Source organism: Lichenostomus cassidix, chromosome 3 (genome assembly GCF_008360975.1).
Source record: "Lichenostomus cassidix isolate B80296 chromosome 3, HeHo_3.0, whole genome shotgun sequence".
Lineage (NCBI taxonomy): Eukaryota > Metazoa > Chordata > Aves > Passeriformes > Meliphagidae > Lichenostomus > Lichenostomus cassidix.
This window is the reverse complement of record NC_139483.1, coordinates 103,196,139-103,221,954: the sequence shown is the minus strand read 5'-3', so window position 1 is coordinate 103,221,954 and position 25,816 is coordinate 103,196,139. Positions and strand designations below refer to the sequence as shown.

The 25,816-nt window shown below is 46.0% G+C and overlaps 1 protein-coding gene and 1 long non-coding RNA gene across 2 annotated transcripts; one reads left to right on the top strand and one right to left on the bottom strand.

Moving 5' to 3' along the window:
- Positions 1-1,471: 1,471 nt before the first annotated feature.
- On the bottom strand, positions 1,472-3,867 carry RHOB (ras homolog family member B). The gene has a single exon (XM_085056958.1). It carries the CDS (start codon positions 3,547-3,549, stop codon positions 2,959-2,961), a length of 591 nt encoding a protein of 196 aa, XP_084913084.1. The 5' UTR covers positions 3,550-3,867; the 3' UTR covers positions 1,472-2,958.
- A 161-nt stretch (positions 3,868-4,028) lies between these two features.
- LOC146440338 (uncharacterized) lies at positions 4,029-8,495 on the top strand. Its single transcript, XR_014851120.1, has 2 exons — positions 4,029-5,764; positions 8,027-8,495. It is a non-coding gene; the product is annotated as an uncharacterized LOC146440338 (long non-coding RNA).
- The last annotated feature ends 17,321 nt before the right edge of the window (positions 8,496-25,816 follow it).

Here is a 25,816-nt window from a genome sequence, read left to right as displayed (position 1 = left end):
CCAGTGCAGATTTTAACACCACTGGCTGGCATCACATGCAAGAGTGTTACTCTGCACAGAACTGGGAGGTTGAGTGCCCCTGCAAGAATGAGGTCTTTGGCCATGGCCCTTTATGCATCCAAAACTGAGATCTCTTTCAAAGGACATTTGATTTTAGTGTTCTCAAACTGAAGATAAGAAACTCACACACTGAATATCCAGAGAATTGAAACTGAAATTTGAATATCAGAATTGAGGATACCTAAAACCTGGGATTTAAGTACCTTTCAAGAAATCCTGGTGAAATTATCTATGTGAAAATGCCTCTACCTTTTGCTAGGGATTGTAGCAAATTATGTGATCAACTCACAGCATGGACTGAGCATGTACTCTAGTATTTTCACATTATGGCTGATTGACTTTCCAGGTGTTGAACAAGGAACCTGGTATTTTTATGTCAGTTGTCTAAAAAGCCCCATCACTTTCAGTCAGCTGCTGGGAGAGCCCTCTGTGAGCAAATGAGCAAAAGCCACTACCTGTGTTTTGCTTGCCTTGGTATTTGTTAACATTTCTGAACTATTTTTACCCTAGCAGATATTCGTAGGCCAAAACCAGAAAAGGCTCAACTCCCTTCTCACATCTCTGCAAAAGGAGTGGAGAGGATTTATGAAAATATAAACCTGTTCTGAGATTTCCCTTGAAGGTACCAGAGGAAGTTTTCCCAGGAAAAAAAAAAAAAAAGAAAAAAAAAAAAGACATCAGCACTTTGGATGTATTGTTCAGCAACAACCACATTTTGCATGAGGCCACCTCTCCTGCCAGGAGCCACTGTCACAGGCAGCACCACAGGCCTCCTGCACCTGCCCAGGCACAGAGAGGGAAGGGACAGGCACAGCGCCCTGCTGGGGATCCCTGACACAGAGAGACCTAGACTTCTTACGTTGCTATGGGAATTAATGAGGCCAGCAATTGGGAAACCCAGCCAGGCAGCTTAGGAGGCTCCTGCCTCACCAGAGAGCAGCATTTGCCCCCATGCTCTGCTGCAGCAAGCAGGGCTACACACACCAGGAAAGAGGAGATCACTAATAAAAACTGCCTTTATCTAAACATTTTCTTGAAAAATAAGCCTTACTACCTCTGCTGCTTTTCTGTTTTGTGCCTGTTTTGCTGCTACACCAGCTCACTGGGAGCCCAAGCACAAGCCACAGAGGCTTCCCATGCTCAACAGCAACAAGGATGGATTAGTCACCACTTTGACTTTTGAGTACACTTCTACCTGCCATGCACAGAAAAACTGAGGCAGCAGCTTCCCCGAAGGGAAATAAAACCACCATCCTCTAAAAGCTGCCAGACAGGTATTTCAGCCAGTGGAAAAAAGCCAAATAAAAGCATGTGCAGGCAAGGGGCAAACTCTGGTCTCATTCAGCACTACTCAGATGTACTGCTGCAACCTGAGGACAGTCTCCATGAATCACAACACTGCTCTCACAAGTGTCAGCATAGAATCTTTTAATACTTTACATAAAAAACTGCATACACTATAGTTTTATGTAAACATCATATACATCTCAGTTTTTGCCATGTCAGTTTATTAAAAACAGTCTCAGTACCACTGTTGAGGGAAGAGGGAGAAAAGTAAACAAACATAAATGGATACATTTGTTCTCTGAACCAGAGAAACACAAAATTATTTTCACCCAGGTTGGCCACCCTGTGAAAATAAGTTTTAAATAAACCTTGACTCTTTAAACTGCCCTTTAGTACTAAAGTCTGATGTACTCACTGCATAAGGAACAGTGCTTTCACCCATTTTTTTTCCAAGGCAAAAATATACAGTGGTTTTATTTTGTCTTGCGTTGAAATCAATTTTAAACAACACCCAGATGAGGTTACTGAGTAAGAATGTTTCCAATGCTACAGTGTTGTATGCAGGTGATGAGTGCATTGAGTGTTTAATTTAAAAATAAAATTTAAAAAATCCACCAAGTTGTGCAAAGTAACTTCTTTTGAAAATAAACTTTTAAATAAACCCAAATCAACACACTTGCAGGAAACAACATTAAAAGTAAGGAGCAGGCACCAAGATCATAATATGGCAACATCATCCCCTTGCTCATCCTGCCTCATCTGTCAGGAGGTGGATGTCCAGCAAGTAGGACAGTTCGGCTTTACTTTCTGGCCTGGTGGCTTCCGCAGCTGAATTCAGTTCAAGGCTCCTGTTATCAGCAGGCATCAGTCACTCAAGACAAGTTCCTTTGCACAACACAAGTCCCACCTGGGCAACCCCTCCCCACCTCACTTTAAATAAGCACCCCTGCACTACCCCAGTTTGCACAAGACAGAAAAGGTAAGATATATACAGGCTTCACTTGGGATGACCCTCCCCTCCCAGTCTCGGTCTTCAGGGCACTAATTTCCACAGCAGGTCAGGCTCAGGCTGAAACATGTGAGGGAGAAGCGAGGATGCTGCAGGCAGCCTGGGAGAGGCAGCCCCTTTCCCCAGCTCGTCTGGGTGGAGGCACATGCAGGCAGGAGGCAGAAGTCCCTTCGAGCATCTCAGCTCCACCGCCCTCCTCTTGCAAAAGAGAGGAGGCTGCCCGGGAGCAGGGAGCAGCAGGTGTTGGCAAAGGGGCAGAGCCGGGTGCAACGTTTGCTCAGTCCAGTCTCAGCAGCTTTTTGTTGTTGAGTCCGCGACTAACTCGCGGACTAACTCGGTGGTAGGAGAAGGCTTCTCCCCACGTTATTCCCAAGACTCAGGGCATGCAATCCCCCCCTCCCTCTGTCCCCACGGCTGAGCAAGCACAACCCTTTTCGGCCAAGGCTCAAGGAGCATGCTCCCTCCCTTAGCCCCCACCCCATCCACGGCCAGCCCCCAGCGGAGGGGACAGGCAGATGCCTTGTGCGTGTATAACCCAGCTCCTCTCCACCTGCCAACAGGTGACCCAGGCGCTGTGCCCAGCGCCGCGCTCCAGACACGCCCTATAGGACTTTGCAGCAGTTGATGCAGCCGTTCTGGGTGCCGTAGCGCTTCTGCAAGGCTGCCCGAGTGGCCGTCTCGAAGACTTCCCGGACACCCTCCTTGGTCTTGGCCGAGCACTCCAGGTAGTCGTAGGCCTGGATGCGAATGGCCATGGCCCGGCCGTCCTCAGTGCGCACCGGCTCCTGCTTCATGCGGGCCAGCTCGTTCCGCACGTGCTCGTCGTTGCGCAGGTCCTTCTTGTTGGCCACCAGGATGATGGGGACGTTGGGGCAGAAGTGCTTCACTTCAGGCACCCACTTCTCCGGGATGTTCTCCAGAGAGTCCGGGCTGTCCACGGAGAAGCACATGAGGATCACATCGGTGTCCGGGTAGGAAAGGGGACGCAGGCGGTCATAGTCCTCCTGGCCAGCCGTGTCCCACAGGGCCAGCTCCACCTGCTTGCCGTCCACCTCGATGTCCGCCACGTAGTTCTCGAAGACGGTGGGCACGTAGACCTCGGGGAACTCGTCCTTGCTGAAGACGATGAGGAGGCAAGTCTTGCCACAGGCACCGTCTCCCACCACCACCAGCTTCTTGCGGATGGCGGCCATGGCCAGGCTCGCCAAGCTGGCCTTGCCGTGCAGCAGGACGATGGCAGCGCCCTCCTCCCCGCGGCCGCCGCCTCCCGCTCCCTCTCGCTTCTCACAGGGCACCGTGGCGAGCCGGCCCGCGCAGGCAGGCGGGCGCGCCCTCCTCTCTTCGCGCACCGGCACCGCGCCTCCGTCCTCTGCCTCGTGGGAGCGCTACGGCCGCAGGGCAGCGCCGCCGGTCCCGGAGCCCTGCAGTGGAAGCGCTGCCGCCGGTTCTCGCCCTCACTGCAGCCACCGGCACAGGACCCGCTCCGCGCAGCCACTGCCGCAAGCTGCGGCCCGGCGCCGCTATTTAAAGGCGCTCGCGACTTTCTTAATATAGCCAACCAATGGGAAGGCAAGGAGTGAGGTCATCCCTGGCGGAGAGCGCTACGATTGGCGGCGGCAGCAGGCGGGAGGCGGGGCCGGGGGAGGGCGGGGGAGCGGCCGGGCCGGGCCGGGGCAGGGCGGCGGGCCTGGGTCGCGGCGGGCGGAGCGGCGCTGGGGGCGGTGAGGGGAGCTCCCCGTGCCCGGTGTGAGCCCTCCCGGCCCCGGGGGATCCCGGCTCGGCGCCAGGGCAGGGCAGGGCCGGTCCCCGCCGCAGTCTCGCCGCTCGGGATGGCCGGTGTGAAGAGTCTGGGCGGGCAATCGAGAGAAGCGGGAGAGCCGCTGCGTCCCAGGGGCTGTTTTACAGCTCGGGCGGAGTGAGAGGAGAGTATTGCAGGCGGTTGAATAAAACAGGAGCGTCCGCTGGGTGCTACTGGAAAAGCGCTCAACTCCCTTCCTGACAAAATTCATCATGTTCGACTCTCGCCAGCTCTTGGCCAAAAGGGAGCGGAGGAATTGTAAAGCGGGAGAAGCAGCAGGCTTGAACTGAAATGGCCTTTGGGGCTCAATTTACAGCGATATCGGAAGTCACAGTAATGAAAAAACGAACGTGGGAAATAACGGGGCGCAAAACGCTGTGGTCTGGGGTTGCTGGAAGGGAAGGGTGCGAGTTCCTCCATGAGGGCAGCCGGCTGGGCTGGCTGGGCTGGCAGCGCTGGGGTCACACGGACACCGCCGGCAGCAGCGCGCTGGTCCCTGTTGCTGCTATCGCTGCTCAGCCGGGTGCTGTCCCAAGCTTCTTCCCTGCGAGCTTTCCCACAGAGGCGATGTCCTGTGGCTACTGCCTCTCGGGGTTGGATCCAAAGTGTCCCGTTTTCCTCGCCAGCGCTGGCATTTGTGAATAGAACAAAAATGAGCAGTTTGTACAAAAAGGCTGTTATTAAAAATTATATTTTGAAATACCCACTTGGAGAGCGAATGCATCGCTGAGTACATCAAATTGACTGACAAGTTACTCTCAGCAGACTGTTCCAGAGGTGTGTGTCAACAGGGCAAAAGGTTCACTTAATCCTGGACATTGAAATAAAATTCATTTTTTGTGAGCTTTTGTAATACCCATTTCTCCCTGTCAAAAGAGCGTGTCCTCAGACAGTGATGGATGGATGGATTTGTACCTTGATCTTACAGGGGACTGTACAACATATTTTATGTGAAGTGAACATAAGAAATTCAAACCGATTTTTGAAAGAGCCCAGCAATAAAACGTAGACACAAACATCGGTGTTCGTCAGTACCAGTGGCCCTCGAACGGGCCAAATTTCTGGTTTGCATCGTCCCTTTAAATTTGTTATCCCCGCTCACAGGCTTAAATTCTTCACAAAAGTGCGTGGAAATCATCCCCACGCTGCCATGTCCTCCTAGCGATTGAGCACGGACAGCTTGTAGCTACTTCCCCTACAACCGCAAGCACGTCAGGCCATTCAGAGAGGCAGGCAGGGTGAATTTGCTGTAGATTTTTGCTGTATAATGTAAATCCCCATGAACTCACCGCTCCCTCAGCCGCGCTGTGCTGACGGCGGGGGCCGGGCGCCCTCTCGCGGCGGCTCTGAGCCCTGCACATCCCTGCTCCTGTGCCTTGCGACTCCGCAGCTGGAAAAATCCACATCTGGGGAGGCAGCAGCAGAAGCTGCCAGTGCTTCATCCGTCGTGAGAGGTGCTGCTTAAATATACTTCTTCTGACTTTTGAATCGTGCCGGGATGTTTGGTTTTTTCTTTTCAGGAGCAAAACGTTTCGTTAAATAGGAAAAAGAAATCACCCGAATGAGCAATTGCATTGACCGACTCATCTGTGCTGTGCCGTGGAAGGCAGGTAAACAAGCAGTTTATTCATTTCAAAGCACACGGCTCTGTTGTTCGCCCAGAGTGCTGCTGGCAATTACCCGTGTGCCTCGAGTGTCCCACATACATACTCCTTAATTCTTTAAAGGCTTCAAAGCAGGGCAACCTCATCCAAACTGTCTGCTGGTTCCAGCTTTCAAATTGTGCCAAGGGATTACTGCACAAATGGCCAGCTAACCCAAGTCAAACCCATAGCATGAACTTTTCTTGTAACTGAGCGGCACACATATATCTCCAGCACCCAGTTTTGGTCTGAGCCATAACTGCCTCATTTTCTAGTGAAGTCTCACATCTCTAGTCTTCCACACAGTCGCGCTGAAGGCAAAGGGCCTGATGTTTCATCTCTCACCTTGCAGGACAGACTTCAGCAAAGGCCTTGTAATTCTTTGACTGAGGATTTCAAATGCTTTATAAGTTTTGTTTTTCAGAGGCTTTGTATCATGAGACTCAGCCCTGTGACCAGCTCAGGCTGCGATGACACTCATTTCACTGTTTTGGGGTGCAGTACAGCAACAGCCTCTATGGGGAACATCTAAGCCACTGTGGTCATCCCACATTTGTACTTAGCAAAGGTATCCAGCTCACATATTTCAGGGCTGAATTTGAACTTTTTGTTGTAGTTTTTATATTTTCTGCATGAATCTGCATGATATGCTAACCTGTATTTCTTTAAGCAAGCTGAATCTTCACTTCTAGTTATCCATAAATATGCACTTTCTAAGCAGAGCATTAGTTCTGCTGCACCACATACATCTGTACGATTGATGAAGAAAGCATGAAGTAGGAGAAAGAAGACACCACTTGTTTGCTTTCACTGCTTGTGCTGATGGTTTTGAGATTAAAACTCAGATTTTGTTTGGGTTTTTTGCGTTTTGTTTTTTTTATTTTATCCAAGTGGCATTTCTTTGTTGCTGAGAAGACAATTCCTGTAAAATACTGGAGATTGTTTCCAGATTATAGTCCCCCCCTGTTCTTCTTGTTAAACAGATTTTTTAAAAGGGCATGTCTGTAACTCAGATAATTTGTGTTCAAGCGTAAATCTCTACCAAAAGCATGAAAGCCCAGTGGGGAAGGCAATCTTTCTCCTTTTTGTCAATAAGTAGGCAAGTAAGTACAGTGCCTGCTGTGGCATAGCATGCTGAGGGAGCCATGTGTGCTCCAGTGGCACACTGAGTCCTGCACGCTGACTTGTAACACTGGCATGAGGCATTCTGCAGTCCTCATGCAGGCAAAACTCCTCAGCAAAGGGAGGAAGGCAAGGGGTAGCTAAATATGAGCAGTTCACAGGCTAGTGTGGAAAAGCTCCAAGTAGATGTGGAAGGACTGGCAGAAATGATGACTATCTGTCTCTCTAAGCTGCTAAGAGTTTCTGGCACATTTGGGAACCAGACCACTTTCTGTGTGTCACAGCAGGTCCATTGCTTTCCAGCATACCTGGAGAAAAGCAGAGTTTAACTCCCAGAGCCCCTTGGGATCAGTGCTCTCAGCAGAGAAGCTGGACTGATCTGACTAGAAACTGGAATGCCAAGGCACAGCAGGAGAAGGTGAAAAGATCTGTGTATTTTCAAACAGAGGTTTATGCTAAGTACAGTGCATATGAAAGCACATCATCCCAAAAAAAGAAATGTCTTCATGTCTAAAGAGCTGTATGGGATCCACTGGCATTGCTCTTCCAGGGAATAAGAGAGGTCACTCAGAAATTGTTGGTTTTAATTTTTTCAAGTTCTTTTAGCAAGACTATAAAATTCGTACTTTAATAGGACTCAGGAAATATGGTCTGGCAGAGTAAAATGATACCACTACAGTAAATTAAAGTGGCCTTTTGTCTCCAGATGAGTTCAAATTAAATAAAAACAAGTTCCTCATCCTTAGGCTAGGATTTTTAGACCTATAACCCCTCATCTCAGTTGAAGAGCCATTCTGTAGCTGTAGGAAATAAATGGGCTGACCACATAACCACTGCAGTTACTAATCATGTTACATATCTACATGACCGATAATGCCTTTGGAAATAGTTCTCTGCAGAGAGACCAAATTAATTCACATCTGGTTCCCTTTGTTCTCAATTTTTAGAGATTGCAGACACCTTGCAGTTTTTGTCTACCAGGAAAACTGAGACTAAAACTGAGAGTAAAAATTGTTTGTCCAATGCCAACAAGATAGCAGGGAATTCAGCCTCTATATCTGGAGTTCAAGATAATATCTTTAACAGTGGGAAGTTCTTTCTCTTTAGACTCTCCAGTGGATGTACTTCCTTCCACTACTTTGAGGATGCTCAGGCACTGGAAAAGGCTGCTCACAGAGGCTGTGGAGTCTCCATCCTTGGGCATATTCAGACTGACACAGTCCTGAGCAACCTGCTGCAGTTGATCCTGCTCTGAACAGGGCAGGGTGGAGTAGGTAATCCCTTTTCACCTCATCCATTCTTTGATTCTGCAATTCATTTACTTGTGATGGCTCAGCAGATCTGGAAAGTGATGTTTTGAGGGTCTCTCTGGCATATCTACTCCTGTTTCACACTCCAGCACTGTAAGCCCACGTTCCTCCAAGGAGTTTGGCACACTTAGTTCTGAAGTGCTCACACAGGATGAGTCTTTCGCAATAAGAACAAGGAAACTTCTGCAGTAAACATGTTGTGATTTGTTAATGATTTGTGTAATTTCCATTTTATTGCCAGTAAAGTAGATTCTTTTAAAAAACAATGATGTCATGGTTTTCAACATAGATTGGTTGGCTATATTAAGACACATTAACCTATTCCTTTAATTACTGTCTTCTTCATGGTCTTTGAACTGTGGTGGTCAATTCTCTCTGTAGGGGAACCTGTGACCTGAGGAAGCTGAGGCAGAAACAAAATTGGAAGAAACTGATCTAAGAGAAGGTGGTTGGTGGAGGAAATTACTCTCCTATAAATCTAACAAACTTTGATTTCATTAACCATGACTCCATGAAGACTGAGAACACTTTCCTAATTCTCATGTGATAACTGATCTATGAGTAAAAGCAGCATGGATGCACACAGAAGAGCTATTGCCTTTGTAGAATTCCACTAACAGATCATGGCTGGTAAAACATCAATAAAAGCCATTTGGAAAGTTGTTTGCTACCATGTTTTACATTCCATCTCGCTCACAAAATTAAGTCATTCAGTCTAAAAAATTTAATCGGTTATGGACTGAACACTGACCATAAATAATATCTGAGATGATAGAACAGAAATATAGGGCACTGCAGGAGTCTTGGTTACATCTGGATTTGGCTTATACCATAATTTTTTGATTTATAATATTAGGGAAGAACAAGGTAGTCAAAATTTCAGAGGCTTCTGATACCAGAGAAATTAAAAGGGGAAAAAAATAAGGAAGAAAGGAAAGACAGGAGTATGGAGAGAAAAAAGAAGATAAGGGAAATTCCAAACGAATGGAATTTCTCTCCTCCTTCTACCCTTCACAAAATCTTAAAGAAAAAAAAAATCCTCTCCTGGGAATATGTAATTTTGTACTTTATTTTCCAGGAATGGTTGCTTTTACGAGAAAGTTAGCAGTTGTTGGAGATCACCCCTGTGGTAAAATAAGCTTCATCTTTGCTCTGTGTCATGAACACTTTCCCAAGTCCTGTGAGCCAATGCTGACACTACTGACACAAAGGTAGATGGGAAAGAGATGAAACTCATTCTGTTGGATGTGTCAGGGAAGAATGAAGTCAATTACTGAGATCTGCACACAGTGTTCCACAAGGCTGTAGACACCTACTGATGTTATTTTAGTGTGCTCCTTCATGGGCAGGACTGGCTTACAGGAAAACATCTCTGATTTTTGGGTTCCAGAAATCAAAGTGTTCTGCCCCACAGTGCCTATTATTCCAGTGGCTGCCAAGATAGGCCTAAGGTATTAAGAAGAAATTACTCCAGGCAAAATGACAATTAACACTACAGAAGGAAAACTTAAGCTGCCAGAATTGAAGTATATGCTTACCTGGGCTGTTCTGCCCAGACTAAAGAAGATGATGATAGAGGCCTGGAGATCATTAACCAATGTGCATTTCATGAGGAAAGGAGGAGAAAGAGACACTACAGACACTGCCAAATTTTGTGAGAAGTGAACATTATTTTGTTCTTGGGTTTCATCATGTGGAAAGGTAAGAGATACCTTTGTTGCTGTTGTGTTTGTGCTATAAAGGCTGCTCTTATGTTATAGGAGGAAAATATCCCTTATCTGCAAAGCATCACACTTAAAAAGCTGGATTTATTTATTTCTCCACCTCCACTACAGGCTGAACTGAGAAATTCTAGGTTTGTGATGAGTACCAGTCTTGAGAAACGGAAATGACCAAGCTACCATTCTCCATGGAGGTTTTTTGGTCAAGGGAGTTACACACAGACTAGGATGGAAACATAAACCAGCACTAGTGGGACAAGCACAAGAACATGTGTTTTAGTGAATCTAATCCCAGGTTCTTGGTAGCAAGACTTAGTGGCAAACAGCTGTGCTGACAAAGTTTCCTAGGATGCACTCCCTTCCATACACTTCCTTGAAGGGTGTCCTTAGGGGAGGGTGTCACCACACAAGTATCCAATAGTCTGCTGTACTAATAGCAGCAGGTCTCTGACTGGCAGAGCAGGTCTGACCTTCTCTAGGATTCATTTGCAGAGGCCCAGGCTTGGTTCCATATATGCATCAGGAATGCAATGTGTAGCAGAGTACAATGGAGGCAGCACTATCTCCACCTCTTCTTCAGGCACAGGTGAATAAACTGGGGTAAACCAGCCTGGATCTGGGGTAGGATAGTCCAGTTCTTGATTGAATTCCTACCTTAAAAGTAGAGAAAAAGACTAGACTTCAATTTCTACACCTCTTTGTTCTTATGATCTGAATGTATGTTAAATTTTTCTGTCTTTTCTTAGCACTTGCAGGCAGAAGACATGAACAAGAAGGAATGCCAGCAACCAATGCTGTCGACTTTGCAAGTCATTAACAATCTGGAAAGAGACTGAGACACACTGTTAACCTAAGCAGAACATCTCAGAGAGGCACAGAGGTGGACCAAAATGAAAGACTTTGGGTGCAATTCCCACTCCCCCCCCCTAAGTGCTTTCTGAGAAGCACTTAGTCCTGGCAGCCCGAAGAACTGAGTTATGGATTGAGATCAAAGGCACAAGGCTGGAAGCAGGCAAGTAATGTGACTGCAGGGTTTGAAGGCATATGCTGTAACACAGAAGTGGACAGAGAAATATTTTAAGATAAATCCTTTCTGATCCTGAAGTAAAGGTACAGCACTAATTGAGTGTAAGTGTCATGAACCAGGAGAACATGGAAGTCTCTCACTTTCTTTTGCTGACTTCCTCAGTGCTGGTGTCATCACTCTGGCAGCCTGGTTAACGTTTGCCAGGGGAAACAAAATGAGAATAAAGACAAATTTCTAAACTGATTATGCACCTGGAGCTGTACACTTTACAAATTAGCTTTTCTATGTGAGACACCTAGCAAAATACACACTCAAGACTTTTTTATTACCCACTCTTGCCAACAGTATTTGTCTATTGATTATATAGTGGGTAGAAATATTTGGGCTGGCCAAGTATTCAGTATGGGTTGCTGCTTTCCTTCTATATCAATTTTTGGTAGCAGTTGTGAAATCCACAATCACACTGTGCCATAACAACAAATGCTTCAAGGATGACATTTCCAAAAGTACTTTTCTTCCAAGAATCTCTTTCAACATGAATTACCAGCCCATTTCTTGGTGATAAGTAGGTGTTATTTCCATTTTCAAACTGAGAAACCTAAACTACTGCCTAAAGTAACTGTGAATCACCTACTTCTTGGAGCTTTCTTTTTCTTGTTTTCCATGCTCTTTCCCGTTTGTCTCCTGGGCCATTCTTAACCTCAATTTCCTCTCCTTTTTGTTTATGATAATCCCCTCGATGCAACATGATATTGTACCCAAACTTTAAAACTCTTGTCCCCATGCAACTTGGGCGTTCGTGCTGTGCATAAGTGCTCTTCTGATTCAGGTAGTAGCATCATTAGCACCTTTCAAACATTAGCACTTGTATTTATGTAGATAGGTTTAAATTGTTATTTCCACACTGTATGTGCTTGTGTGGGTGGGAAGGATTAGTCTGCAGATAAGTTAAAGAACACAGGTGTCTCAGGTGCCTCTGATGTGGAGCACTGAACTGGAGAGAGGCAGCTTTGCAAAGATTCTAAGCACTTACTGCTCCCTTTGCTTGGAAAGTTCAGACCAGTTGGGTGAATCAGAGCTCACACTACCTGATGCTTAGTAGGACACTGAGCATCATATTGGCTGGTGTCCATTTTCAGTCTAAATAAACAAATGCTTTCCTCCAGAAGGGTGTTTTATTCATGATAAAGGTAACTGGTTTCACTCCCAGTATTCACTGTACATATCTCAGAATTAAACTGTTGTTGCACTCACCTTAGTTTCTGTTTCTTAACATTAACTTTTTTGTTGTTTTTTTAATGGGAAATAGAAAGCTGGCATCTGTTTCCACTGTATGCTCCTCTGCAACTGGAAAAGAGAAACTCGTGGGAGGTTTTTCATCATCTTTTGCTAAACCTGTACAAATGTACTTTTTGCCACTTCTATCAAAAGATCAACACTCTCCCTCTGTATCTGCCCCAGAGCACTTTTGCAAAAGCCAGTTACTATGTGGCTAAGAAATCCTTTTGGCTGGTGTCCGTATTTTAGGATATGTTTCCCATGAAAAATGCCTAGAGAGACTAGATAGTTTCCTGTTCTCTATTTTAGCATTGTCCTGCGATCTAGAAAGAAGGGGATATATCCCAGCAGTCAGTGTGTTATCTATCCTAAGGCATCTCTATTTGGGGTTGTTTATTTCGCCTCAAGCTACATCTGTGTGGCTGTACAGAAGAGGCTGTGCATGTCTGCACTGCAAAGTAGCTGGAAGGAAGCAATATCCTATAGCAGCGTGGAACTCAAGCGGTGCTAGTTCCCCTTTCCCACTGAGGAATGTGTCTCCAGGGTCCTCTGGAACCTCCAGGGCAGGTACACCTGCCAGGTGATGTTTTGCTCCTACCCACAGGCCTGCTGGGATGGGTATTGTATTCACTCATGTGAAGAGCTCAGATATTAGCCTTGGAGGAGCTCAGGCTTTAGCCATTGAGGAGCTAGAAAGTCTGTAGGAGATTGATACTTGGAAAGTGATACATGCCCCTATCTTGAACTTGGAACAAAAATCAATAGTGATGAATCCATACAGAAGCAAACTGCCAGCAGTCAATATCCAGGCTAGGCTTGAGCCAAAGTGCTCTCCTCTAATGTAAGTCATTCTTCCAGTGTTGGATGGGAAAGCAGAAGAAAGAGGGAGAGGAAGCTGTTTTATTACCCTTTTTTTTTAAACGTTTGTGTTTTTAAATATTAAACATCAGTATTTATTAAGGAAAATAAAAAACAAAGGAAAGAAGTACTATGGAACAGAAGATGGAAATTAAATGAAGTTCATCTATCATTCAATAGGGCCATTTCTAAGATGAAATACACTATTGGCTCCCCATCACCACAGTTATCCAATTGAAACAGCAGGGGAATTCATACTATATTAGGTGAATATGATGATATACAGTACAATTTAGGATTTCAGAAAAGCAAATATGTAAATAAATTATATTGATGGTATTCAGTAGAAATAAGACTAAATAAATAACTAAAGTCCTTACATAGCAATAGGAAAGCAGTGTATAAGAGCAATTTTCCATTGTCATTGCAAAGATAGTTTATGCATTCCATGAAATAGTGTTGTAGTAACCTGCATGCTTAAGAATGTCATCAAGGCAAGGTTTGTAGACAAGCTGACTTTGTTGGGAAAAAAACAGACAAGCTCCTGGACACTAATGTCTTCAAACACCTCCTCCAGATCCCATTTGATAAAGGACCTGAGCTCTCCCCATAGGGCTCTACAGACCATGATAAACCACAAAAGTCATGACAATCTAGAATGTGTTTTGTACAGAGATGTAGGAAGAACCTGTAAGCTTCAGAGACATCCACAAAGTGATACACCAGCAGTGCTTTGGCACAAACCTCCTAGCACAGCACCCACTACAGGGCTTTGGAAGGAGGAGCTGTTTGGAACTAAAAAAAGCCCCATGTGTTCTTTTCTTTTCACTGCCTGTTTCACAGATGGAGTGGAAAGAGAGTAATATGTCTTACTTAGCAAGACCATTCTCCATTTTATGTTAGCTTCTTATGTAAATATGTCTTCCAAGTGGACAATCTATCAGTCTACCTACTAATTCATCTGTTTACTCAAAATTATCTTCACACAGGAAGCATGTTATATTTTATGAAAATAGATTCTCTTAGGCTTTTGTCTCAGTTTTCTTCATAATGCCTTGCCACTTAATCAAATTCATTTTGTGAAAGGTACTGCATCTGTTTTAAATAATTAATCATCTTATACCTCTGCAATCACTTGGAGAATGTCAAAGTGATGTAAGAGCCTGTAATTTGTTATTATATTTTGTTGAAAATATAGGGCTGGTTCATAGTATTCCTCCTAGCAACTCAGAGTAGCATACAAAAAGGAAGAAGGACTGCAATTTATTTGTCAAAGCTAAATTATATGTGTCCCTAAAGCCTTGAAAGCTTCATCTCTGCTAGTGGACTTGTCCATTACTGAAAGTACCTCCGTACTGTTGATGTGTTCACATTTCAATCTGCTCAGTTCCCCAACATGTGCTTCATTCCAGCTACCTCCTGTGTCAGGGTGGCACAATACCCCCAAGTAGCTGGCCAGGACCCCCTGGTCCCTCCAGTAGCCAACGCACAGGTCTCTGGTGCCCCCAGCATCCAGGCCAGTATTACGGTTGCTTTGACACCTGTCTCCTAAAATCTTTTACGCTACTCACTGCTTAGTCCAGCTTGATATTCACCAGTAATTCCCCCAGACCCCCAACACACAGAGTAGAAATCCCTCACCCATGGAAAGCCTCTGAAGTGAGGTTCAATGAGAATACAGGCCCTTCTGACCAGGTGCAGGGCATGGCCAGACAGACAAAGCAACCAGCCAACTCTTGACATGTCACTGGCCCCTTTTACTGCCTTATCACTGTGTTTTCCCACTCAAATCGCCAAGATTCCTCCTTTTTCCCATGCTTTGTTCCTTCTCTAGACATCCCATAGTAAGTCTTGTGCAATTCCAAGATGCTCCTTCTCTCCATCCCATACTGTCCTGTACCCCTTACCCCTCTCAGTCCATAGAACCTTTCCCTTTAGCTCAGGTGTGCCCTGGGCTGACGCTCCACAGGACAGCCCTGAGAGGGCCTCCACCAGTGCCTCTTGTCCCTGCCTGGGGGGTTTTGGGGTTCCCCACCCCCCACTGCCTCTGAGCCACATGTTCCTGTGGCCAGGCTCTGTGGAAAGGCTCTTTTGGGTCTGCCACAGGCTCTGCTCATCACAGACAGCTGCCTGCCAACACTTCCCCTGGAGGGAAGTGAAATGTAGCTGTGCTTAAAGCCTTTGGCAGGTTAAGGCTAAATAAATATTTATCAATGGCCAAAGGTAGAAGAGAGAGATAATAAAAATGCATCTTTTTGAAGGCTCCCTGTCCACTAGTTTTCTGCAGGAAGGTAAATTTAAATTAATGTTGCACTTAAGCATTGCTTTGCTTTTAAAAACGATGAATGGGCCTGGGTACATTTCCAGTGACCTGCTGTAAACCTGGTACATGCTGCATCAGTAGTAAATTGCCAGCAGAGGATGATGCTCTGGAAATATGAGGGAGGCAGCTCAGACTTTTTCTTCTCTTCATACCAGTCTCGATGGAAAGAGCACACTGGCTTCTTTCCCAACAACTGGAGATCAAGACCCATGGGACTTGGTCAGATTCTGCCATGGTTGTCAGAGCATCACCATGGTCCCACTCACTACTCACTAAACTGATGCTTCAGCCTCAAGCAGGGGCCACAGAGGGAAGGCTGAGGGGTTGGGAATGAACAGGATCCAACATCACAAAAACAAGCTTAGTATTTTCTTCCACTACAACCCAGACAGCTGGATTCCCAATATAATATACAGATGTGGAAAAGCCTAGTGGTAACATCTATCAGACTTTTTTGACACAGGTTTGTGATGATTACCATACAGATCAAGAGATGAGATTGCAAACTCAGCACCGTTGTTTTGTTATGTGTTCCTACAGTACCAAACATGAGGGGCTGTACCACCCCAGAGGAGAGGGAGGTGCTCTGGGTGTTCCATGACTTCCCTTGCTTATGTCTGGCCCCATGACAAATCATCATGTCCGATGAACTCTGTTAACCAGAGATCTCCCCAAATTCTCAATCTGTCAAGAAAAGTTATTAATACAGTGCCAGCACCACAGTGGCTTCCCTACATGGTCATCCACCAAGACCCCCAGGGAAAGAAAGAGCCCAGGGACAATCCTTACTCACTTTGACTCATTGGGAAGCCATCCACCCAGTGCAGGATCTGGTCCTGGCACTCAGTCTGCTGCCCTATCTCAGATACAAATTAATGTTAAACATAAACGTTATTTAGCTCTAATTAATTATTAAGGCAGTGTGTAAAAGCACTCAGGAAAGATCATATTGGTGTGTGTCTGGATGCAACCCAGACCTCCCTAAATCATGCTGAAAGCTGTCTTGCTTCCTGCTGTAAGCAAATTACTTCAGTCTCGATGTTGGTACATAAGGAGAAGATTTGTCACCCTTCTGGAAAATCAATAGGCTCTTGGCAAACTGGCTTTGGTGCTGTTAGTCATCCTGATGGCACCATCTGCCCATCTACCAAACTGCAGCAGGAGAGCCACCCCACCTAAACCGCAGCCATGGATCCTCTCAGTGGCTGCAGAGCTCTGGCACAGCTGGGTTTGCACCTTTTGCATTTGAAACAAGCCCAGCTGAAGGTATAGGAGGATCTGGGGCCTGGGAGTGCAGAGCTCATGGAGGATTGTGACATACCTCCATCGGTATTTCTGTTCCATGTCTGGGGGCAGTGCCTCTGCCTGGTGCCCAAAACCGGCTGAATGTTCACAGAAATAACAGAGGAGTCAAAAATGCTGAAAATTCCGGATGCCTGAGTCATCACTGATGGTGTGTGCAGCTCCTCAGCACCTCATCAACATGCAGAGGGTGGAAAAATCCCGTGGCAGAGCTTGCTGGCTATGGCCTGTAGCTTGTGACCTTATGAGGCTCTGGTGTGAGTGCCCCACCTGCCCTGCGAGGAAGGGTCTCCTCCTCCTAACCCAGCTCAGTGCTGCTCCAGCAGACAGGAGCAACAAGCTGTGGGAAAACCTTCTGTGCAGGGCCAGGGCAGGCTGGAGAGGTTGGAGCTGAACTCCAGGAAAGCGTGAAGCTGATGACAGTCTGTAGAATGAGCAAAGGAGCACTGGCCAGGCTCACAGGGGTATTGTTGCAGCACTCCTGGCTGCTGCCTCTAGAGATGCGCTCAAAGTGCAGCTGCTGCCCATCTGCTGGTTAGGGGAAGGGACAGGACAGGATCCTCACACCGATGCACGTGGCTTCCCCATCCCATCTGCAGTCTCTGCATTTCCCCAGTGCCAGCATGGTGCAGGACCTGCAGAAAGCCAGGCTGGGTAAATGGCCAGGGGCAAATGGCAGTGCCCAACTTCCTCCTGCTCTGTATTAATCAGTGCTTGTCTGAATCACAGACGTGGCTTTGTCTGTGGGATATCAACTATGAGATTCAGAAATTAATTCAGCTTGGGAGCTTTGGATGACTCAGACTGCTATGAAAACACCCCAGGGCAGAAATGAGATTTATGGAAAATTCACCCTGGGGGTATCTCTCCATGGATTTTAACTGAAGATAAATTTAATTTGGAGAACTGAAGCATATTTTATTTACTTTTTTTAACTAGAATTTTAAATTGAAATATTCAAATAGATAATCAAGAGGCTCTTAATGGGTTGCTTTTATTGAAAGAGAGTTTGTTTTAAATTCCTCAACCTTGGAGTCCCAGACATATTTCTTTCCCCCAAGTGAATTCTCTGTTGAATTTCTCTACTGCATTAATTATGAAAATCAGAATTCACCAAACAAACAGACAAGATGACACAGCACTAATGTTAGGCTGCCCACAATCTAACCCGTGATCTTGTTGGAAATTGTCGGTAAGTCTCAATGGAAAAGCAGTAAGCAGTAGTCATAGGTGCTTTTAGGAGTTTGTAAAGACAGAGCTCTTTCTCATGCATCACTGGGCTCCCAAAGATGGGTCTAAGTTATAACAGCCCTTAGAGATCACTTAACTCTACTGCCAAATGTCTGCCTGCAAGAGAAAATACATACATTTTTGTAGCTGGGAAAATATTGAGGCAAAGGATTTGAAACGCTGAGCCATATGGACTCCTGCCTTAGCTCTCTCAGTGCAGCAATGCTTCATTGCAATCAATAAATGTTTCATCATCATTTCTGGTGCAGGGAGGCTGTAAGGAGCCCAAGCTCAGTTCTTGGCTCCGCTGTCTGCCCTCTGTGAGCTTTAAGCTTCATTTCAGGTCAATACAAGCAGGACTCAGTGCCTTGCTTTCTTCACGAAATGCAGGCTGTGTGCTGTGGACTCCCAAGGAAGAATCAGAACCAGAGAAGTTTTGGGCTGAAAGGGACCATTAAAAGCCACCTAGTCCAACCCCCTGCCATGAGCAGGACACCTTCAACTAGATCAGGTTGCTCAGAGTGACTTTTGCTGCTCAACATGACCTTGAATGTTTCCAGGGGTAGGGTTCGTCTACCACCTCCTTGAGCAACCTGTGCCAGTGTTTCTCAACACCCTTGTTGCAAAAACTTTCTTCTTTATAGCTGAATTGATCCTCTTTCTGTTAAAAACCATTGCCCCTTGTCCCACTGCAACAAACCCCTACTGAAAAGCCTGTCATAATCTTCTAGTACCCTTTAGGTACTAGAAGTTGCTATAAGGTCTCCCTGGAACATTTTCTTCTCCAGGCTGAACAAGCCCAACTCTCCCAGCCTGGAGAGGTGTTTGAGCCCTCTGATGATTTTTGTGGTCTCTTCTGGCCTCAGTCCAACAGGTGGATGCCCTCCCTGTGCTGGAGACCTCAGAGGTGGATGCAGGACTGTGGGTGGGATCTCAGCAGAGCAGAGCAGAGCAGAGCAGAGCAGCAGAATCCCCTTCCTGGCCTCCCTGGGCCTGCTGGCCACTCAGCTTTGGGTGCAGCCTAGGATATGGTTGGCTTTCTGAAGTGGTTCAGGACATGGCAGGATGCTTCACTCCCTGGGTAGAGGGAATGGACAGGCAGCAGACTGTGACAATGGAAAAGAGCAGGCAAAATTTTGACAATGCCTTCTCCTCCTGGAAAGTCAGTGCTGATGACTGGGAACTGGAGGGAAGCCAGATGGCTGTACATTGTATGAGAAAAACCCTGACAGCAAAATCTGGGGAAATTCCTTCCAAAAGGAAAGCCTTGTGCTGGAGGACACATCTGGATCCCATTTGTTGTCCATCTTCTCTGGAGATGCATCAGACTGAAAGTTCCCTGTGACCCACCCAGACTGTAAGAAACAGGAGCTGGCTCTGGCTGTGTTTTCATGGACTAAAATCTGGGATGTGACCAGGGGCTGAAATTCACTTGGGGGAAGAAGTTCAGAGAGACCTGTGTGTCTTGCACTGGGCTTTGGGATGGGAGACCCTCAGCAGGAAGTGAGGGGCAGTTTGGCCACGTCTGCCCCCATTATGGCATTGCTGCAGCAGAGGGGGGCTGGTTTTCAGCCTTTGTGGTTAATGATGTAGGTTTTATATCAGGTTTGAGTTTCTTGCTTTACTGGTGGTTGTGCCTGTTCCTCCCTTACATCCCCCAGCAGGTCTAAGCCACAGCCACCCCCACAACATGCTAAGATAGTGTCCTGGACAGTGTGGATCCTCCCATGGAAAGGACAGTCATATCTCAGGGCCAACAAGGGTCCCTCAGAGGACATTGGCTTGAGAAAAGCCAGATAAGGCAACCTAAAATAACCCTGGAGAATTTGCTGCTCCAAGGAGTAGTAACGAAGAGACAATTGTTGAAGTAATCTGCTAATATTCAAAGTGCTTTTAGGAATTAATCAGCTATTGCTGATGCTATTCATGACTCTCAGTACATCTACCTGGGACATCAGAGCCATCAGCCAAAGTTTTTGCCCTTCTGAACTTTATTTTCTATAACCCTTTTACAAACTAGAGAAGGTGTAGTGCTTTACATGTATTCTTTGCTCTGAAAAATTTATGATTTGGATCAGATATCTCCATTTCTGCTTAAAGCCACATGAAACATCTCTGTGGATACTGACATGTCATGAGCATGCATCCAGGTATTCCCTACAGGGGATGGGGGAAGGAGACACATCCTTGTGGACAAACCCAGCTTGGTGGACTGATAGTTCTGTTTTACTTCTGCCACAGGAGGCATGTGCTCTCCTGCTGTCCTACCTGAGGGAATGCTGGAAAGGGAAAACCGAGTTTGTTTGCCAATTCCACCTCCTCTAAGAAAACACTCCTGGAGGGAGCACTGTCCCACAAAGCATTTCCATGGGTCATGCTTTCCAAAGCCCATTGAACTGCATAGTAATTGGGGTTCCAGGGTGTAAACTGCACCCACTGAAAACACAAGTGTGTTTCTCCTGCACAGTTCAGGCATTGTATGATGCAGTAGTGCTGAGATGGTCTCTGGAAAATGGTTTAATTTTTGAGGGGGCTTCTACAAATGTACAGCAGCTGACAAAATGCAGGCTATAACTCACAGCTACAGCTTCTTTGTGTTAGGGACCAACACATCTTAAATAAATGGTAGCTTTCTTCCACCAAAACTCCATCTACAAAAAAAAATACATATAACAAACCCTTCACCATTATTGCCTGTGTTTATCTGTTGGCACTCACCTTGGATAATGAAAAAGTCAGATTCACTTTGTGCTCAGTTACACAACTTGAGCCTTGAGTTTTCTCTGTGGGTTTCCTGTAAGCCCTGAGCTCAGCTGGGCAAGGTCCTGCCTGCTCCGGAAGGCAGCTCCTGCTTCCCAACCAGCTTTGATCTCAAGACAAGACAAAGAGCCAGGTTTTTAAAATGCACTTCAAAAGTACCCCTGGGAGCATCCAACTCCAGCACAAAAACATTTCATCTGGATTTCCAAAATGGCAGGGGGGTGGGTATGTTTTGAATACAGAGATGAATAATTCAGTTTTCATGAATTTGCCTGACTTCACAAGGACTCATCCTGATTTCAGCCTGAAAGCTGCCTTCCTTTCTAACCAACTACAGCTTCAAGCTAAAAAGCCATGGCCCTCGGGAGAATCCCCTGCCCAGGGCAGTTGCTGCAGCCCAAGAGAAGTGTCTCTGGTGGGTGCTGGATTGTGGGTGCCTGCGGTACAGACACAGGGACAGAGGGACAGGGACCAGGGGGCCACTACTGCAGAGGGCAGGACTTGTTCCCTTTTATCATTTCACTTCCAGCCACAGCACTGCCCTCTCCCTTGCTCCAGAGCTGGCATCTGTCTGACTACACCCAGAGCTGTTTGATCTCACTCTCCTGCCCCAAAAAGGGCTTTTCTGCGGTGTCAGTGGATGAAGCCAGCTCTGGCTGGGCAGGGGCTGCATGCAGGTGCCCACGGGGGCACAGTGAAACAACTCCCTGGGCACGACAGACCCCATTGCTGGTCTCAGCTCTTTGTCCTGCCCAGCCGCAGGGGAGGGAGAGGCTGATGCTGCTGAGCTTTTCATCACCTGACTGCCACTGCCATCTGCCAGCCCCTCTGTCCGCTGTGATGTCACCTCCCTGCCCCTCTGCTCCCCGCACCCTCTCACCTGCCTCGGGGACAGCAGACATGGGGACTTGTCTGACCTTAGGGGAGATCCTACTGCTCTCTACAATTACCTGAGAGGAGTTGTAATGAGGTATGAGTCTCTTCCAAGTAACAAACAACAGGGCAAGACAAAATGGCCTCGAGTTGCTCCAGGGAAGGTTTAGATCAGATATTAGGAAATATATCTTCACTGAAAGGGTTATCAAACATTGAAATAGGCTGTCCAGGGATGTGGTAGAACCACTGTCCCTGGAGGGATTTTTAAAAAGTGTACATGTGATGCTTAGGGACATGGTTCAGTGGTGGCTTGGCCATGCTGGGTTAACAGTTGGACTTGTTGATTCTGTGATTTTAAGGAAGCCAAGGTTAAGCTGAAGTTTCAGCCCACAGCTGTGCAATGCCTTCCTCATCATCCCCATCTGTGCTAATGGCTATTCCAAATCCCCCCAGTCCCTGTCCTTTGCCCATATTCAGGACTCCTGAGTAAAGTTTGGTGCTGTCTGAGAGGTATTTTGCATTGTAAATCTGAGGAATGATACTTTCAGCACAAAGTAAACTAAATGAGAGTGGAAAAACAGGCAGGGGTTTGCTGGACAGGTTGGCAGCACAGGCCTTAGAGCAGGAGGAGTAGGAAAGCTTGGTGCTATGGAGACATGGGGTGAGAGTACCCTTTGGGAAGCTGGCAAAGACTGCAGGGGATTTTTAAGAACAATTTCTGTTTCCATAGTGGCCTGGAGTCCAGGTGGCTCCAAGGGAATGAAAAGTCACCATCAGTTTCTTTACCCATGATCATGCTTGTGCTTGGTGCATGAGAATCCTGGTAGGAACCTGCAGCAGGATCTGGTCCAAGCTTTTCTTCTTTCTCCAAGGGATGAAGCTCTCTGCAGATTTAGGGGATCCCAGGGTTCCTGATCCTTGGGATGGTTTGCAGCTCAAATAGATCCAAGCTCCTCTGCATTTTCACGCTGTGCATGGGGCATGGCTCTTGCCTGCAGAGTGCCCACATAGCCCCAGTGGACTGAGAGCCATCCCAGGACACCAAAAGTGTGGCTCAGCTGGTACAACTTACCAAAGTGGCCCTCCAGCCAGAGTGAAACCCTCCATATTTTCTGCAGGCTCTGCACATGTAATAAAGATTGTAAAAGTATGGGTAAGAGAGACTGCTTGGCCTAGGGAAAAAGAAGACTATTGGCATCATTTGATCCTCCTGCTTCCTCTTCAGTGAGATGAGATTATTTACTTTTATTTATAAACATGAATGAACTAAGCTTCACAACAGCTGAGCCAGGCTGGAGTCTCATTAACCCACTTTAAAACAGGGTGGGATTTGAGTGGAAAGCTGAGCACTGAGAGCCCTGGGGTAAGGCCACAGCAAAGGGAGGAAGACAGCAGGACCAATACTCTGAGAGATCCTGGGGGCAGCTCTGGATTCCTAATTCAGGAACTGGGTGGGGCTGTGGTGGTGCCCCTTGAGCCAGGGCTCATACCTTCTGCTGGAAACCTGTGTGCATTCTGGTGCCATCTCTTCAAAAGAATCATGACCTGTTGATGAAGTTTGGCAACCACAGTCTGAGCAACGAAAAAAGGCAAAATACAGAGCTGTTGCTCTGCTTTGTTAATGACACAGATATGCTGTGGGAAAAATAGATTGTGAACTGAAGCACAGGCCTAGAAGGTCCAAACAGAAAGGAAATTAATTACTGCTTAGCAAAAAAAAAAAAAAAATAAAAAAAAATTCTGTCATTTCAGAGCTTCTGGGCACACGTCTTTGCTGTTTGGGTGTTGTCCATGTCTGGATTTTGCATAGGTAATTCAGACAGACAAGCTAAGACTTGTATGGACAGAAATTGTCTTTCAAGTTACTTCTCATTTTCCCTGTTCTCTGCTCCCCTGTTGCCTTTCATGTCACTGCATGGAAACCAGGGCATGGTCTATGAAATTAAATAATAAGAACTGATGACCAACCTTTAGAAGGAACAGATGATCATTTATCTGCCAGACATTCAAGCCATAGGGTTTGCTGTCTCTGAGGACAAACATGACATGGTAGCTCGATTCTAAAAAGAAATGGGCTATTTCACTACCCATTAATCTCACTGCTAGTTCACAAACCTAAGACCAGCCATGTATTGTATGACTGTGGGTGTCCATCCTTTTTTTAGCAAAAATCACTCTTTCATGAGGAATGAGTCACATACACAAAGACCCTGACAGTATCCAACTAACTAACCAATAAATGGTAAAGTGCAGGATGTAGATCCCCCTGCACTGCTAGACTGAGTCATCCTAATGCTGGATTTATCACAGCCTAGACAAAGTTTCTAACAAGAGCACCAACTGTACAAAATAAGGGCTTTCCCTTGCCTTCAACTAAGTCAGCTGAAGCTCTTAGAAGTGACTGACCAAAAGGGTTACACATAGTGGCCTGCATTACAAAAGGTACCTAAACAGACCAAAGGATGTCAGTGACTCTGTAGACTTGACACCTGTGAGGGCACATTTGGAATATTGCATTCAATTCTCTGACCCCTTCCCAGTTCAAAAGGAAAGCAGAGGAACTGGGAAGAGTTCAGCAAAGAGCTCCCAAGACAGAGGTCCAGAGCACTTTGCCTACCTGAAGAAGCTTGATGAGTTGAACTTGTTGAATCTGGCAAAAAGAAGAAGAGGCAACAGAACAGCAACCTGTAGCTCCATGAAAGAAACTTAAAAAAAGGATGGACCCAACCTCTTTGTCAGGAGAAGATGATACAGGGAATGGCAACAGCCACAAGCTGCGGCTTGAGATGATAGATTGATCTTCAGGAAAATTTCTTTATCCAGAAAGCAGTGCAGAGAGATGGAGGGCTTTCCATCCTCAGTGTTTTCCAAAGCATGAAGAGACAGAGGCACCTATTTCAGCATGATAATAGTCCTGCTTCAAGAAGGAAATTGAACAAGAGACCTCCAGAGGTCCATTCCAACCTAGACTGGAATGGTCTGTGATTCCAAGAGCTGACTGTATTTATTTCATCTCTGAAAAGAGAAGGTCTACAAACCCATCAGTGTGATGACCTGGAAAGCAAGTTAACACTGCTAAGAGGGTCCAGTGAGGTCTTTTTTATTCCCTATGTCCCAGGAAGGAGCAGGAGAGACTAAATACCAAACCCTCTGCACTGTTCAGATAAACCCAGTCAATCTAAGTAGGTGAACTGTGTTTCTTGAACAGAGGAAAATTAAAGTCATCATGAATTCTGCTCTGTCCCACCCAAGCCGAAATTTGTCCTCAACCACAAATTATGGCAATTACTTGAATTTGGGCACATGAGCATGTCTGACTAGAAAATCACCAAAGGAGGATTTTCTGTTCTCTCTCACACTCTGGACTGTCCTTTGCTGTCCCCAGGTGTAGCCCATCTCTGATGCTTCTAAGGAAGTCAGGAAACAGCCCAGAATACATTCAGCTTTGTGCACCAAGGTAAAACTCCCAACTGGTTGTTGCAGGTTTCCAGCTGAAGGATAGGATTCAATTATATTCAGGGTCTTCAGGTGAAGTACAGATCTTATGATTATATTGAGTTCAATGCTGATAGTCCGTTTTTCCACTGAGACCAAGAAGAAAGGAGCTAAACACAGGTCACAGGGATCTGGAGCTTTGGAAACAGACAAGACCAAGAAGATCTTGTAGTACACCTGCACAAGCAGCAGCTACAGAGCTCTGTCCACTGTCACATTGTCACTGTGCTGCAGGAATGAATGATAAGGACGTGCTGCCTCTTTCTGGCATTTTTATTGTAAATGTCTCATGAAGGAAAAAGAGATTCCAATTTACATATGCTGGGGTTGAGTAGATAAGCAATCATTTTGAAAAATGAGTGTATGCACACATAAGCACCCACGCATGTTGTTAAACCTTCTGACCAAGGAGAGATAAGCCTAATGTTGATTGTTTGTGATCATGCTGTAAAATTTCATTGGAATTGTTTTTCTTGGATGAAAAACAGAAACAGACACATTACCTCACTTCATTGTAATGCCCATATTATTGTAATTATCTTGCAATTCTGTGAGATTTCAGCATCTTGTTTTGGCATTACAAACACCTGCAAATCCTAAGCAACATAAATCGAAAAAATCTTGTTGCAATAATATCTACAGAAAATGAGATTGGCACAAAGTATGATAATTGCAGCTTTCCAGCTCCTGTACATCCATAAACAAACCAGTAATACA

What these genes read in the sequence shown, in the direction of transcription:
- RHOB (XM_085056958.1), bottom strand. Translation starts at nt 3,549, where the DNA reads ATGGCCGCCATCCGCAAGAAGCTGGTGGTGGTGGGAGACGGTGCCTGT.